The sequence below is a fragment of the Erythrolamprus reginae genome, chromosome 1, assembly GCF_031021105.1.
Source record: "Erythrolamprus reginae isolate rEryReg1 chromosome 1, rEryReg1.hap1, whole genome shotgun sequence".
In the NCBI taxonomy this organism is placed as follows: domain Eukaryota; kingdom Metazoa; phylum Chordata; class Lepidosauria; order Squamata; family Dipsadidae; genus Erythrolamprus; species Erythrolamprus reginae.
Genome location: NC_091950.1, coordinates 115,809,110 through 115,824,974, shown reverse-complemented (window position 1 = coordinate 115,824,974; position 15,865 = coordinate 115,809,110). Strand labels below are relative to the sequence as shown.

Here is a 15,865-nt window from a genome sequence, read left to right as displayed (position 1 = left end):
CCAGTTTAGGGGTGTTCTTTCTTTCTTCTACGGCTCCTATAGAAGGGGGGGAGAAAAACCCTAAAGAGCATTGAGTAGCCCAGCCTAGGGGACAGTGATTAATGATAGTAGTGCCTAAAGGTTAACATACTTCACTGAAAAGTCTGTTGACTGGGATCCTTGTGATACAATGTGGGCCACTGCGCGCCTCAAGAGAATCCTTTTGTTGGGCCGCCTCTGATTGTGTCCTCGAAATTCTGCCCACGAAAGTTTGCCAACCCTCCTCCTTGCCCCAAGAGTTTAATAGTTTCCTTTACTCTGCTGGCATTGTGTCCCGGTGAAAAGCAGCCTCCCCCTTCGCTATTCAAGTGGTGGTGGTCATCTCAATAGATCTCCAACCATCCATATGGTGACCACTGGTGATGAATCCAACTGTTTAAATGGGGGAGAAAGTTGGGGTTTTAAAACATTTCAGAGTGTTTGAAAAGATCTCCACCAGATCCTGTCACAATTCCCTTTAGGGCTTTGAAGGTTAGACTCCATTGTTGGCTGATTATAACCAATATATTGCTCTAAAGTTGATTTCCCACAAAAATCTGTTTTCTAGGGTAGAGGAGAGAGAGAGAGAGAGAGAGAGAGAGAGAGAGAGAGAGAGAAGGGCTGCTTCTTTCTTTTTTCCACATAACTTTCTCCCTCTTGTTTTCCTTCTTCAGGACATGTATCAAAAGAAACCCTTGTTCTATTTTTCATTTAGCAACTTCAAAACCACTCCAAATTATGCTCTGAAAGGAAAGAGAGAGTTAATTTACTGACAACTTCTCTCTTTCTGCAGGAATGTCCATTTCTTTTGAAAAAAAGTGGGGAGCAGGGGGATGGTGGAGCAGGGGGAAAAAGAGAGAGAGAGGAAGGAACCTTTTTTCTCCACACACACCCTCCCTCCATTTTGCTCAGTGTCTGCAGACACTTTGAAAGACAGCTCAACCAGGAGCGTATCTTTACCTCCAGCAGCTATGTGAAAACAATAAAACTTTCTCTTGTTTAATGATAGAAATTACATTAAAAGTGGTGGAAATGCCCTAATTAAAAATGTACCACAAATGATATGCCAGGCGCTCAGCTGCAGAATAGCATATTTAGCTACTTAGCGAACTCGCTACTATTTCTTGTTAAAATTACATGTTAAAATTTTAAAAGAAATCTTACTTTTCTCTGGTGCAACACATTACAAAGAATGGACAGTCCTTTTATCTAAATATAAAATTCCATTTTCAGCAATTATAGCCTGTTCTTGGTGATGATATAATTACAGCTGTGCTCTGTAATAGGTGTCAAGGCAATGCACACTCATACAATAGTTGAATAAAACTGCAGAACAATGCAGGCACTTCTAAATTCACAACCTTTAAAATGAAATTGACTGTGCAGAATTAAAATCAAAACTAGATAAATATTTTTAAAAAAAGATTACAAGCTTGGTTTGGCTTCTTAATAGCATTTTCTGCAAACCTATCAGCATCTAATTGATTAGATAGGAATTACTGATTATAGATTATCTGAAAAAGTGAGCATCTCTATTCTAAATGTACCAATAGGTAATTAGATTTAATATAAATAATATTTCAGGAAGGCATATTGGAAAATGTGCACTAGGCTCATATGAACAATATCTTTGATTTGTTCTGAGACGGGGGAGGTTTGTTCAGCTATATTTTAAAAGTGTTGTTTAGATATTTTGAAACTGGACCTTGGCCATGTTTGGCTTCCCATTGTTGTATATACCGATTAATGTTTTATTGCCAACTACTTTGAACACCACTGAATTATAGAAAGGAATAAGCCCTACGTTGTTTCTGCTGTTATTCCATTTAAGGAAACCAGATTGATTTTTGCTTAGAAGTCATTGAATTGCCCTTATAAAATTTCCCATCCCGGAATTCTCTGTATTCTTCTCTCTATTCCTAACCATCTTCTGACCATACATGCTACAATGAGCAGAGAAGGTGCTGACATCTACAAGCTTTTTCTGCATTTCAGTTTAGGGTCTGTTTCATGAAAGTTTTTGCATGTTGGGTACAATACTTTCATCTCTTGCATTCAAACTGGATCAAAATGACCATGTAAAAATCTGCAAGGCATATTTTCAATGTCATAGACTTCAAAAGTAACATACAAAATGTTTTAGATTTAGTTCATATACAAATTTAAACCTAAATGTGAATTATGAGAGCCAGTTTGGTGTATTAACTAAAGCACTAGGCTGGAAACCAGGAGACTGTAAGTTCTAGAGCTGTCTTGGACATGAAGATAGCAAGATAACCTTGGGCCAGTTTTATCTCAATCCTAGGAAGAAGCCAATGGAAAATTATTTCTGAAAAACTTTGCTAAGTAAATTGTAAGGTCTTTGTCCAGCCGATTTCCAAGAATCAGATAGTGTTAAAGAGAAGAAGATAAAAAAGTTTAAATATGCATTGAGCCACATAAGTATTATTATACAGCATAGGTTATACCTCTCCAGAATGAACAATTGGATTACCATATTTTCACTTTGGGATAATGAAACAGAGAGGTCTTGAGACATTGGTCCATTGGCTGTGTTTGCTATGGTGTATGAGTTCAGCACAAACCTTCTTAGAACCATTTCCTCTTTCTTCTTTTGCAGATGGTTGTCCACAACAAGAAGGAGGGGGCGAAAATACCAATTCCATCAGTTCAAATGGAGAAGATTCAGATGAGGCCCAGATGAGACTCCAGTTGAAAAGAAAGCTGCAGAGGAATCGGACGTCCTTTACCCAAGAACAAATCGAAGCACTTGAGAAGGGTGAGGTTATTTTTCATGACCAAAAGTCATGAACAAGGGTCACATAATGTACTTTCCTGCCTTTTCTCCCCTGGCATGGTATGATCAATCTGGGACAGATATGGAACCAGATGTCCATTGATAAAATCTAGGAATGTGATTTTTATGATGGCTTAGGGCTGCAATGATTATACAAGCAGCAGGGCAAGCATTTCAACCTGGAACTTCAAAACTATCCCAAAGCACACACTGACTTTGTCATAAGACTTTCAGAGGCAATCTTGTACCCCACTTTTTTTATCATAAACCCAATCTACCATCCTTTAATTATCTTGCTTCCAATGTACATTGGTACCTCTACTTAAGAACTTTTCTAGATAAGAAACAGGTTTTCAAGATTTTTTTGCCTCTTCTCAAGAACCATTTTCTACTTAAGAACCTGAGCCCGGAAAAAATTCCCAGGAAATTTGAGAGCAGCACAAAGGCTTTGAGGCTTTGGCAGTCCAGAGCGAACGAAGCATTTTCCTTTCTCTGGGTGCTTGGAGAGAGAATAAAGCATTTCGCTGTGGTGACTCCCTTGTGCTGCCTCCCATACACCCAGCGCAAGGTTGCCTGGAGCCCTTCATCATGGGAAGGAAGAGGCAGAAGGTAGCAGCAGTAGCCGCCTTTCGGTCAAAGGAGTGGGAGGTTTTCCCATCTCACCCACCTGTGTTTCTCTCTCTGGTGCAGTGTATGGGAGGCAGCCTTGCACCAGGTGTATGGGAGGTACGTGCTCCTCCTTGCCGCCTCAGAGTCCCTCTTTTTTTTTTTTTGCCTTAAAGTTTTGGATTTTTTTGATTCCCCTCACCTCACCTTCTTCCATCAGCAGTGATTGTCCTCCTCCTCTTCTTCTTCTTCCTCCTCCTCCCACCCAGATTCCAAGCTTTTACTTATTTCCTAATGGGTTTGCACCCATTGATTCCTATGGGAAAAATTGCTTCTTCTTAAGAACTTTTCTGCTTAAGAATCTGGTCATGGAACAAATTACGTTCTTAAGTAGAAGTACCACTGTAGTTGATTTGAGGTCTGAATTAACATTTGAAATTGTCTTGAAAGTTAGTGCGAGAAAGTTATTCTAGGGCAGAGGTTTCAAACTCACATTATCACGGACTTGTCATGTGATGTATCATGGCTTCGCTAACCAGATATGGGCGTGGCCAGCGCATGATGCATCCAACCCACGGGCCACAGAGCTTGACACCTCTGCTCTAGGGGTTATCTATTAACTGCTTAAAATGCACTTATTATTGGTTTCTTTCTGAACACAACATGTAATTATATAAATCATTTTAGTATGAACCACTTGATTGGGAAGGAATCATTCAATAATAATAATATCTCACACGTTAAATCAAACCTTCATTATATGTTCTGGTTCAAAGCATTCCTCTGATGATATTCCTCATAAAAGATTTAGAATGCCAAGTGCACTCAGAATATTCAGACTGTTAAAAGGAAAAACCCTCTCTTAATGCAAATTCTATGGGTTACTTTTCTACTAGAATTTGAGAGAACCCATTATCCTGATGTGTTTGCCAGAGAGAGACTAGCTGCCAAAATAGACCTGCCTGAAGCAAGAATACAGGTATTCAAGGACTATACAGTCTTTTTCTTCAGCACTTGTTGCCTGACTATGTCCTTTCTCTTTTTCTTCTCAGTGCATTCATGTTCAAGAAGGTGGTGTAGGTGACTCTCATTATCAATAATTTAATAAACTGTTTTAAACCAGATTTTAATCACATTAAGGATTTTTTTTGTTTAGTACTCTGCATTTTCTTTAGTATTGAAATAATCTGAAAATCTGGTGTACATCCATGCAGCAATACATAAAATAAAAGAAATGCAAATTCTAGTGAAGTGCTCTGCATCCTTCTTAAAGCAAGTAGCATGGATGCCCACATAAGTCATCTAGACAGATGTTCTGTCTAGTAAATATTTCCCTACGATTCCTATTTGGAAAGTCCACCACACATGGGTAATCTTTCGTGGCCTTTGCTAAACTTTTTTGCCCCAATGAATATGGTAACAGATGAAATATTTGCAACTGAGTATTTCATGAAGACGGCCCTTTTATTTTCACAAATCTTTTCTCTTGGTCCTACAGCCATTACTGAGTTTTTATCTTTTCTTTTCTTTTTTTCCTGAGCAGAGACAGGTTACAAGCGGTGTGCCACAAGGGCCTGTTCTGGGTCCTATTCTTTTTAATATGTTTGTGAGTGACATAGAGGAAGGTTTGGTAGGGAAGGTTTGCCTATTTGCTGATGACTCTAAAGTGTACAATAGGGTTGATATTCCTGGAGGCGTCTGTAATATGGTAAATGATTTAGCTTTACTAGATAAATGGTCAAAGCAATGGAAACTGCAGTTTAATGTTTCCAAATGTAAAATAATGCACTTGGGGAAAAGGAATCCTCAATCTGAGTATTGTATTGGCAGTTCTGTGTTAGCAAAAACTTCAGAAGAGAAGGATTTAGGGGTAGTGATTTCTGAAAGTCTCAAAATGGGTGAGCAGTGTGGTCGGGCGGTAGGAAAAGCAAGTAGGATGCTTGGCTGCATAGCTAGAGGTATAACAAGCAGAAAGAGGGAGATTGTAATCCCGCTATATAGAACACTGGTGAGACCACATTTGGAATACTGTGTTCAGTTCTGGAGACCTCACCTACAAAAAGATATTGACAAAATTGAACAGGTGCAAAGTTGGGCTACAAGAATAGTGGAAGGTCTTAAGCATAAAACGTATCAGGAAAGACTTAATTAACTCAATCTGTATAGTCTGGAGGACAGAAGGAAAAGGGGGGACATGATCGAAACATTTAAATATGTCAAAGGGTTAAATAAGGTTCAGGAGGGAAGTGTTTTTAATAGGAAAGTGAACACAAGAACAAGGGGACACAATCTGAAGTTAGTTGGGGGAAAGATCAAAAGCAACATGAGAAAATATTATTTTACTGAAAGAGTAGTAGATCCTTGGAACAAACTTCCAGTAGATGTGGTTGGTAAATCCACAGTAACTGAATTTAAACATGCCTGGGATAAACATATATCCATCCTAAGATAAAATACAAAAAATAGTATAAGGGCAGACTAGATGGACCATGAGGTCTTTTTCTGCCGTCAGTCTTCTATGTTTCTATGTATGATGCATTTGTCTTTCTCCTCCCTGAATTCATGGGAAATATATTATATTGGCAGGTATGGTTTTCCAACCGGAGGGCAAAGTGGAGACGAGAAGAGAAGCTAAGAAACCAGAGAAGACAAGCGAGCAACACCCCCAGTCACATTCCCATCAGCAGTAGTTTTAGCACAAGTGTCTACCAACCGATCCCACAACCCACAACACCGGGTAATATGCTTTTAAGAAGTATATCATGCAATTACTCACCCTTTCTGGGCAATACCATGGAACGCTGACCTGCAACCTTGCCCAACATGGAGTCTTCCAAATGCACTGGCTGGGAATGACGAGAGATCGATTCTGCCACATCTGGGAGACACCAAGTTGGGGAAGGCTGCGGAAAGTAATGCAGTCATCTGATCAAAGTGTAACTAATACATCCATCCTCTCTATCTATCTATTCTATTATAGTTTCCTCTTTCACATCAGGTTCAATGCTGGGCAGAACAGACTCCGCGCTAACAAACACATACAGTGCTTTGCCACCCATGCCTAGTTTCACAATGGCTAACAACCTGCCTATGCAAGTAAGTATAATCCACTAATATGCTCTCTGAGTTGAGTAATCACTGGGTAGAACCTCTGTCCTTTGAAGTTAGTAACAATTCTAGACTATAAGGGAGATTTCTCCAGGGTTAAGAGGATTTTCCATATCATGCTGATATCACCAAGTGTGCAAACCATCTAGTATTTGTGGGATTTTATGAATATTATCAGCCTGATATAACAAAATGGGAAAGCCTGGACTACTACTTAGATTATTATTCTCACAAATAGAAAAACATATACACACATACAATAAAGAGAGAAGGAGTGGGATTGATGCTTTGATGTTTACTATTCATCATCAGAATCTCTACTTTATCTACCAATATATCATTTTTGTTGTGTTTAAACTATCTTGGTTGTGACAGATGTCTAAAGCTACCAATTATTAATGGATCACTGATCTGGGTAAAATGTTCTTAAGTGTGTAGGCAGAAAGTAAATTGGGATCTTCTGGTAGATTTTATAATTTAAGTACGGTAACAATAAAAGACTTTAGAATTTAAATTGTGAATTCCCAGATGAAGAAAACTAGGAATAATACTTTCATTTAAGAAAGAGATAATTTATATGTTCTTTTTTAGTATAAAAGCAAAAAGGCCCCTGGCTCCTTAATTTTAAATGGATCAAATTATTATTATTATTATTATTATTATTATTATTATTATTATTATTAATTAGATTTGTATGCCGCCCCTCTTTGAAGATTCGGGGTGGCTAACAACAATATAAACGACAATGTAAACAAATCTAATATTAAAAACAATCTAAAAAACCCCAATTTAAAAAAACACTCATACATACAAGCATACTGTCCTTCTTACTATTTTTATCTGGTCTGTTGGTGATAGAAACACTCTATTGATCACATGTTCAAAGTTGACCTATCTAGTAAGTCCCATATGGCCCAAGGCAGCAGTCCATAAATTGCTTGTTTGGGGAAGGTGGCTTTCTTTCTTTTAAAACTATTTTAAAGTCAGTGAGTAGATGTGTAAGATGATAGAAATTTTCATCAGAAATGTGAAATTCAGCAACTTCTGTGGGCCCTCAGAGTTGCAATCTAGAAGGCAACCATCTAAATGTTTCAGGCATAGATGTAGAATGCTTTTTCTGGTTGATTTATCTACATTATCTGAGCAAAAATATTGGCACAACTAGTGTTGATATAATGTGGTTTGGGTCCATTGCTCAGCATGGAGTTCACATTTTGTGGAAATAAATGAAATAAGAATAGCAAAGTGTAAGTGTGAACTGGTAAATAATGACAAAGAACAAAATTGCACCTCCCTTTTCTACTCTTATGTACCATAGCTATGGTCAGGTTGTACTGCAGTATAGGATTTCCAAACCCAGATTTTTCTCTGGATTGCAGTGACTTCACCATTCTAAATCACTTTGTAAATGGGTCTTCTGTTTCTGTGGGAATCATAATATTATTGTAGGGCTATCGATGGCCAGCAGAGTTGCCACTTGATTATTTATTCGTTAATTAGATTTATCTCACAATTTGTCTTGAAGCAGCTTACTTAGCACTCCTTTGTCTAGTTATTCCCCACAAGGACAACCTTGTGAAGTGGTTTAGTATATGAGATTGTGCACACCCATAGTCACCTACTGAGTTTCCATGATTGAGAATGAACTTGAACTTGTGTCTTCATGGTCCTAATCCAACAGTTTAACCATGACATGTATTTCTTCTAAGCATTAAAATGTTCCTTCTTTTAAATATGTGCTTAGAATTTTAGTGCTATTATGATGGTGTTGCACATTAGACAACATGGGCAGTTATTAATCCAAATTAATTTAATCTGACAAAAAAAAATCAAGATTGATATCAATGAAGTTTGAAATCATATTCTTATAATCCCAATTCTACAGGCTATGAAACCCTTGCAGGATAAATTTTCTAGGCTCTGATCTCAAACAGGCAATCTTGCTTAAGCAACAGGAACGTGAAGCTACAAAGCTTTATTGACTTCCAAGAATCCATAAGATTTTTCTCAGGCCTCTCTACTATGCATCTTTTACTAGAAAAGTAGTAAACTCATGACCAAACCATGCAGTCTAGTATAGACCGATACATGAATTTTATTTTTATTGAACTTTGGATCGGTGATACTGATCCAAAGAAAAGAAATTTCCACTGAACGTAAGTCAATGGCCAGTAAGAATGCCTTGATAACATTTGGAATTGGAATATTTGGAATGGATAATATTTGGAATTGGTGTTTGAGTGAGACTGATGGGTTGTCTGAATATTTGATACTTTCTTTGAACCAAGATAGTACGGTGTAATGGAATGTCTGCTGCAATGCAATGGTTTGCTACAAATTGCCTGATCAGTTTTGATAATAGTTCAATGTAATTCCATTATTTTCTAGTGAGGACAGTAAATTCAGGGTCAAGGTTGTTTTGCTAATATTAGACATTTGGTTTGGGACTGCATTTAGATTCCTGGAAATGCTTGAATGGTACTTACCCTATCCATTCAACCACATTTCTTTAAAATATCAAACTGATTACAAAATTGTAGAAGAAACCAAGTAGCGCAGAAATTTCAGTGACCATTGAAAGAATAATGTAAAGCATACTCAATGTTTTGTTTTATTTGGGGGACTTTTTTTCAAAACAGTGCACTAAGGATGTCCCAAGCATAGCAGAAAGTTGAAGCATGATTTTACTTTTTAAGAATCCCCCTTCTCCAAATTGGTTTCTGGTCCAGCCGAAATTCTATTCTAATTTTTAGTTTGTCATTATATTCAGCCACTAAAATGTGCACCCTAGTATATTATCGAAGAAAATAGGCAAATCCTGGTAAGAGCTTCCCAACTCTTACCCCAAACAGTGTAGCCTGGGAAACGAAAGAAAGGATTTGATTAAATCATCCAGAGACTCTGAATCCAAAAGGCAAAAAGTTTCAACTGGGTAAAAGGAAAAACATATCTGTTTAAAAATGTATCTAACTAGAAAAACTCATTAGTATAGAGCTGCTGTGGAGAAAGAGCTTATTAACGTGCTAGCAGACTTACACCTTGCTGATGAAACACCATGGCTATTGGCACCCTAGAAATACCCAAGGGGAAGCAGAGGATGTGAACAGCACCTGCAGTTCTAAATAGCTGTGTTGAAATGAATGTTGCTGCTAACCCTCGTGCTTGTAAGCATGCTGATTACTACACAGGAAAAGGACACATTTCTAGACCCTGAATCACTGTTGCCCTCTTAGGAAGATAGCAAGTTATGGATACTCAATGGATGAACAATTGTCTTATAGAATGCCTTTAAAAAGTCTAGCATTAAAAAAAAATCCCTACATGTTGTAAACCTCAGAAGTTAGAACTTATGTCTGGGAATACAAAAAACTATTTAGGGATTAAATACTGTGAGATGTTTTAAATATTTCGCCCAAGTTCCAACGTCCAATGGTTGAAGATAGTAGCTCTATCAATGGGGAAAAGTTAGTGGGACAAATTATTGGAATGATATATGATTATACTTGGAAAATTTATTATGCTATACAGTGGTATACTTAAGAACACCTCTACTTAAGAACCTTTCTAGATAAAAACTGGGTGTTCAAGATTTTTTTGCCTCTTCTTAAGAACCATTTTATACTTAAGAATCCAAGCCCGGAAAATTTTCCCGGGAAATTTGAGAATGGCACAAAGGCCTGGCCAGTTTCCTGCCATTCCCCCTTTAATCCTGGCCATTTTGAGATTTTCTGGGCTGCCAGAGGAGCCTTTCAGTGGCGCTTAAGGAGGCTTTGGCAGTCCAGAGCGAACAAAGGATTTTCCTTTCTCTGGGCGCTTGGAGAGGGAATAAATCTCTGCCAGCGCCCAGAAAAAAGAAACACTCCCTTCACTCTGGGCAGCGATTGTCCTTCTCCTCTTCTTCCTCCTCTTCCTCCCACCCAAATTCTGAGCTTTTATTTCTTTCTTAATGGGTTTGCACGCATTATTTGCTTTTACATTGACTCCTATGGGAAAAATTGCTTCTTCTTACAAACGTTTCTACTTAAGAACCTGGTCAAGGAACGAATTAAGTTCTTAAGTGGAGGTACCACTGTATATGCTTATGTAATAACCAAGCTAATAACCAAGTGAACACTCACACATATCTATACATATACACACACACATACATACTGTTTATATACTGAATGCACACACGCACCCAAGCACCCCCTCACACATACAGCAGTTTAAATCCACTTTAAACTAAAATTTGCTTCAGTGGCAATATGCATAGAATTATGCCGCAGAATGAAATACTTTGCACTCAAAGTTCTATCTTCCTTGTGTTCTGTCGGGCTCTCTGGTAGAATCCTCCCAAAAATTCACAGGTACAAATTTCAGACACACACACACACGTTTGAAAATTCAAACAATGTTCTTTATAATCAAAATTCACTTAAACCAAGCCCTCTTTTGGTATAGCAAAGAGCACTTGTCTCCAAATAAACTGGTAATTTGTGCAAGTCCCTTATCAGTTCTGTGATACTTAGCTTGCAGCTGTGAGGCAATTCACAGTCCTTCTTTCACAAAGTGAAACACACTTTGCTCTGGTTTAGTTTCAAATCGGGGAAAAATCAGCACACAAAAAGTCAAAGTCAGTAAAGCAGTCACGAAACACAACGATCAGATAATCCTCCACAATGGCCAAACCCACAGGCTGCTATTTATAGCAGCCTCACTAATTGCCACAGCCCCACCCAACCACAGGTGGCCTCATTTTCTTTGATAATAATCTCTCAGTTGTTGTTGCCTATGCATCGCTCTCCGCATGCATGGCTGTATCATTAACTCTTGTTCTGAATCCAAGGAGGAGCTAGATAATTGATCTCCTTCTGAGCTGTCTGCCCCACTCTCCTCCTCCCTGTCACTCATGTCTTCTTGGTCAGAGGAGTCTTCATCATCAGATTCCACCGGGAGCAAAACAGGCCTGCAGCATGTGGATGTCTCCCCCACATCCACAATCCTTGGGGAAGGAGCTGGGGCAGAGCTAACCACAACACCTTGAAATCGAGGCAGCTAAATATATCAGATTTTCAATTTTCATGAATACCAAGTTGATTCTGACTAGAAGTTATAGGAATGAAATGTAGCATATATGGAAGAAAAGTGATGCCAGTGCTACTGATACAGCTTTGATGCTTATCCAGATGACTGACATCACACATACGGCAGTGTCTTTCAAATGGAAGGCTGAGACCTACAAGATTTGAACAAAAAGTCTTTTGCACTTTTGAGTGAAATGAACATTGCACAAATGGACTCCTCTTAGCTCTTTGGGCATTTCTCTTCTTTTGTCACCTGCTCCCCAGGTTTCTACATGCTCCAGAATGTAATCTAAAACGGGGTATGAAATACATTCCTTCCTTTTGAACCGAAGGAAGACAAGACTTGCAGACCAGAAATATAGATGGTCTGGTATTAACATAGATAGATGGGCATTTAGGATAATCATGACAGATCCAGATTTTCTCCTAAATTCTAATTCACTGACAGTTCTGATTGGACATGCTTCACTGTTAGTTCCTTAGATTGTGAATGTTCTGAAAGTTTTGGCTTGTATCATTCTGTTTATGAAAATAGATGTGGAAGGGGCTTTATCTGTACGTAGGAAAGCGGTGTCTAAAATCTCAAATGAAAAGCTGCCACGGGTCGGTTTCCATGATGTGTTTAATTGGGCAGAGGCTGAGCTGTGCCATCACCATAAGCTTGTCCACTAACCTGGAAAATTAACCTAGAAAGATTTAGGATGAACTAATCTCCCCTCTCCCAGTCAATCATTCCATGAAAACAGGGTCTGAAAGGGTTAACTGAGAAGTAACCCTTTGTCTCTGAAACAGACACAAAGCTGCAGAAGGGCCTTGCAGAAATGCAGCTTTCCTAGGCTTTGTGTCACTGTTTCCTTTCTACTTTTCACCCTCTGAGACCATCACAAATGGGGTTGCTTTGGCGGTGAATGGAAAAAAGAGGTCAGCTTGGGAAAGCCCTCCCTCCGACTCCATCCATAGTGGCACTGAACCTAATTAGGCCATCAATGTTTCCCCCTCCCATTATTTTTTTTTTCTAATGGGGGGGGGGAAACGAACTCTAAGCCTGCTTTATGGTGAGTGGGAGGACTTTAAAATGGCCTTTACTTGGCTGCCTTATTGATGCATGTCAGTGTCTGCTGAGGAGAAGTTGAGTCAGTTGTGTCGGCAAACAGAGCCAACCTCTGTATGCTAGAAAATACAGCTGGGCACCAGTCTTCCCTCTTGCAACATAAAGCTCATCCAACATAGTGGAACCAATCTGTAAAGATGAACATTGCACGAGTTTGTGGAAATTACATTTGTGCCATCTGTTTAAAAAAGAAAGAGAGAGTGGAAACGTAACATGATGTTAAAAGTAATGAACATGATATTGGTCTTTTCCCCCTCTGCAGCCCCCAGTACCCAGTCAGACTTCCTCTTATTCTTGCATGTTACCCACAAGTCCATCCGTAAATGGGAGGAGCTATGATACATACACCCCTCCTCATATGCAGACACATATGAACAGCCAGCCAATGGGCGCCTCTGGAACCACTTCAACAGGTGAGCAACCATTAGTATCTTCATCGGAAATATTTTAGGAGGAGTGCTTACCTAGGAATCGGAATTTTGATGCCTTTGGGCAAAACTTGATGACTTGTTATCAATTCTTAAACAAAAGGAGAGTAAGTAGCATGTAAGGGATCAAGAGTCCAATTTGATATCATTGGAGATTATGAATACAATAGCTGAATGAAAATGAAAGCCTTTTGGAATAAACTGTATTTGCCCTTAGAAGCACCCTAAATTGTTAATATCCTTCTCTAAAGCTAAAAATAAAGAAATAAATGCCTTGTTATACATTTTAAAAAAGCAAAACAAAGAAAGACCTATTTTGTTAGAAATTCACTGTGAATGTACATCATTTATACATTAATGCAAATGCTGAAGTTCGGCCCTTATTTAACCATGTAGAATAATTGATAGGTTTTGTGTTTCTCTACTAATTTGGTGAAAGGAGGATATCTCAATATGAAAAGATGCACAAAGGTGCAACCCATGTTTATAATCATATATATAATATAATAGTACAGTAATCATAAATTAATCAGATAAACGTGTGGCAAGATTTAATCCATAGTGGAGAAGGAGATAAATATCAAGGAATTCAGGAAGAGGAAGCTCAGTTGAGTTGAAAAACAGATGCTGCTGTAGGTTTGATCTTAGCCAAAAGGCCATTGTAATGGAATTTTGTAGACCAATCCTTTTATTGTTCTGACAAATATCAAATATATTTTGTCTATCTAAATAGTTGAAGTTTCAACGTCCCATTAGTCAATGGGATACTTATAACTTAATTATTATTCACTAAGCTCCTGAGCTGTGCTTGTGTTGTATCCCAAATAAACAATAAACACAATTCATATGCTATATATTAGCATATCGTTATATGGATTTTGATGATTCACATTCCTTGTTGTATGACCTTTCTCTCTTTTGTTTATTCAATTGTTAGCCTCTTTTTTAAAGGAATAATATAAAGAAAACAAATGTAATTTGCATGTATTTATCTATTACAGAATTAAATTGCACTGAATCCAATGTTATGTTACCTTACTTCTCCCAATCTTTGCACCCTCCTGCATATCTGTTGTACTACTGGATATCTTTCAACCGATAGATGGATATAATTATAACCATTATTATATAAACCATTGGAAAGGATGGTTGGGAAGTGAGAGAAACATATATGATCTGGGCACTTATATACTTACACAGATAGAGCCGCTGCCAGAATTTAATGCCAAAATAAAATCACTTGTTATTTCACAAAGATATCTGAGCATGTATAGAAGTTCTTGAAGTGATCACACTGAGCATATGAGAATGCTCAGTGCCTTAACACTTTAAGTCGCAGTTCTTATTCATTAATTTCCCAAAGTGCCCCTTGTCATAGGGACAAATCTATCTATCTGTCTGTCTGTATCTATCATCTATCTGCCTGCCTGTCACCCTCTCATCTATCTGATATCCATCATCCATCATCTCTTTCTCTCTCTTTCTCTTTCTCTCCCTCTATCTTCATATCTTCATATAAGAGCCTCTGTGGTGCAGTGGTTAGAGTGCAGTACTGCAAGCTACTTCTGCTGATCACCGGCTGCCAGCAATTTGGCAGATCGAATCTCAGTAGGCTCAGGGTTGACTCAGCCTTCCATCCTTCCAAGGTCGATAAAATGAGGATCCAGATTGTTGTGGGCAATATGCTTTCTCTGTGTAAACTGCTTATAGAGGGCTGGAAAGCACTGTGAAATAGTATATAAGTCTAAATGCTATTGCTAAATGCTATTGTGTGAATATATAAAGAAGAAGAAAGATCCCCTTCATCAGATCTAATGCCAGCTGTGTTGGCAAACCCTTCCTAGGGTTTAGCTGTAGCCTAACCACTTCTGGCTAGACGGAAGCTGCAGGATTTATCTTTTAGTTCATCAGGTGACACCAGCCAGCCAGTCCTCTCCCTCCCACCCATTCTCTATAATCTGTCTGTCTGTCTATCTGTCTGTCTATCTATCTATCTATCTATCTATCTATCTATCTATCTATCTATCTATCTATCTATCTATCTAATCAGTTATTTAGCAATTAATCTGTAAACATGCACCAAAAAACATTTTTCCCCTTCTTCAAGGTCTAATTTCTCCTGGAGTGTCAGTTCCTGTTCAAGTTCCTGGCAGTGAACCTGATATGTCTCAGTACTGGCCAAGGTTACAATAAATCGTGGCCTGATTTTGCAAATGGCTATATGGACATCAGTTGGAGGTTGATCTGTATTACTAAAAGAAGAATGGCTTTCCACATACTTCTGTACTGCAACTGCATCCTATGATGTAGCACACGAGGAAAGACTTTAACATGGACCTTCGTATACTGAAGGAATTATATCAGTTGGAACAAATCTTCATTTTGGTATCCAAACTTTTATTCATTTTGGTGTATTATTTGTAAATGGGCATTTATATGTTATAATGAAAGAACAATGTAGACTGAATGGATGTTTGCTTTTGTGTTGGTCATGAATTTTTTTTAAAGGAAGCCATGATCAACAACCTTTGCCATGAATTAAGAGTTTTATCAAACTGTATCGAATACTTCTACCAATTTGTTCATAGATTTCAGACTATGTTCCAAGTCTATATTATTTCGCTGCATATAATTCAACTGGGAACAATTCAGAGTATATTTCTGTAAGGAAAATATCTGTTGAAATTTCCAAAGGTTATAAACAGATGGATGCTTATTTGCAAACATAGGG

At 38.2% G+C, this 15,865-nt stretch overlaps 1 protein-coding gene across 6 annotated transcripts in view; it reads left to right on the top strand.

Annotated features, from left to right (window-relative positions):
• Positions 1 to 15,460, top strand: part of PAX6 (paired box 6) — a 37,997-nt gene extending 22,537 nt beyond the window's left edge. For 5 of the 6 annotated variants that reach the window (XM_070735453.1, XM_070735446.1, XM_070735430.1 and 2 more), the window contains 6 exons: positions 2,639 to 2,797; positions 4,318 to 4,400; positions 6,008 to 6,158; positions 6,402 to 6,517; positions 12,969 to 13,119; positions 15,242 to 15,460. In XM_070735453.1, the coding sequence (XP_070591554.1) occupies positions 2,639 to 2,797; positions 4,318 to 4,400; positions 6,008 to 6,158; positions 6,402 to 6,517; positions 12,969 to 13,119; positions 15,242 to 15,327 (746 nt within the window). In that variant the 3' untranslated portion in view covers positions 15,328 to 15,460. The remainder of the gene's footprint in view (positions 1 to 2,638; positions 2,798 to 4,317; positions 4,401 to 6,007; positions 6,159 to 6,401; positions 6,518 to 12,968; positions 13,120 to 15,241) is intronic. The other variant, XM_070735421.1, reaches the window with a different exon arrangement.
• The last annotated feature ends 405 nt before the right edge of the window (positions 15,461 to 15,865 follow it).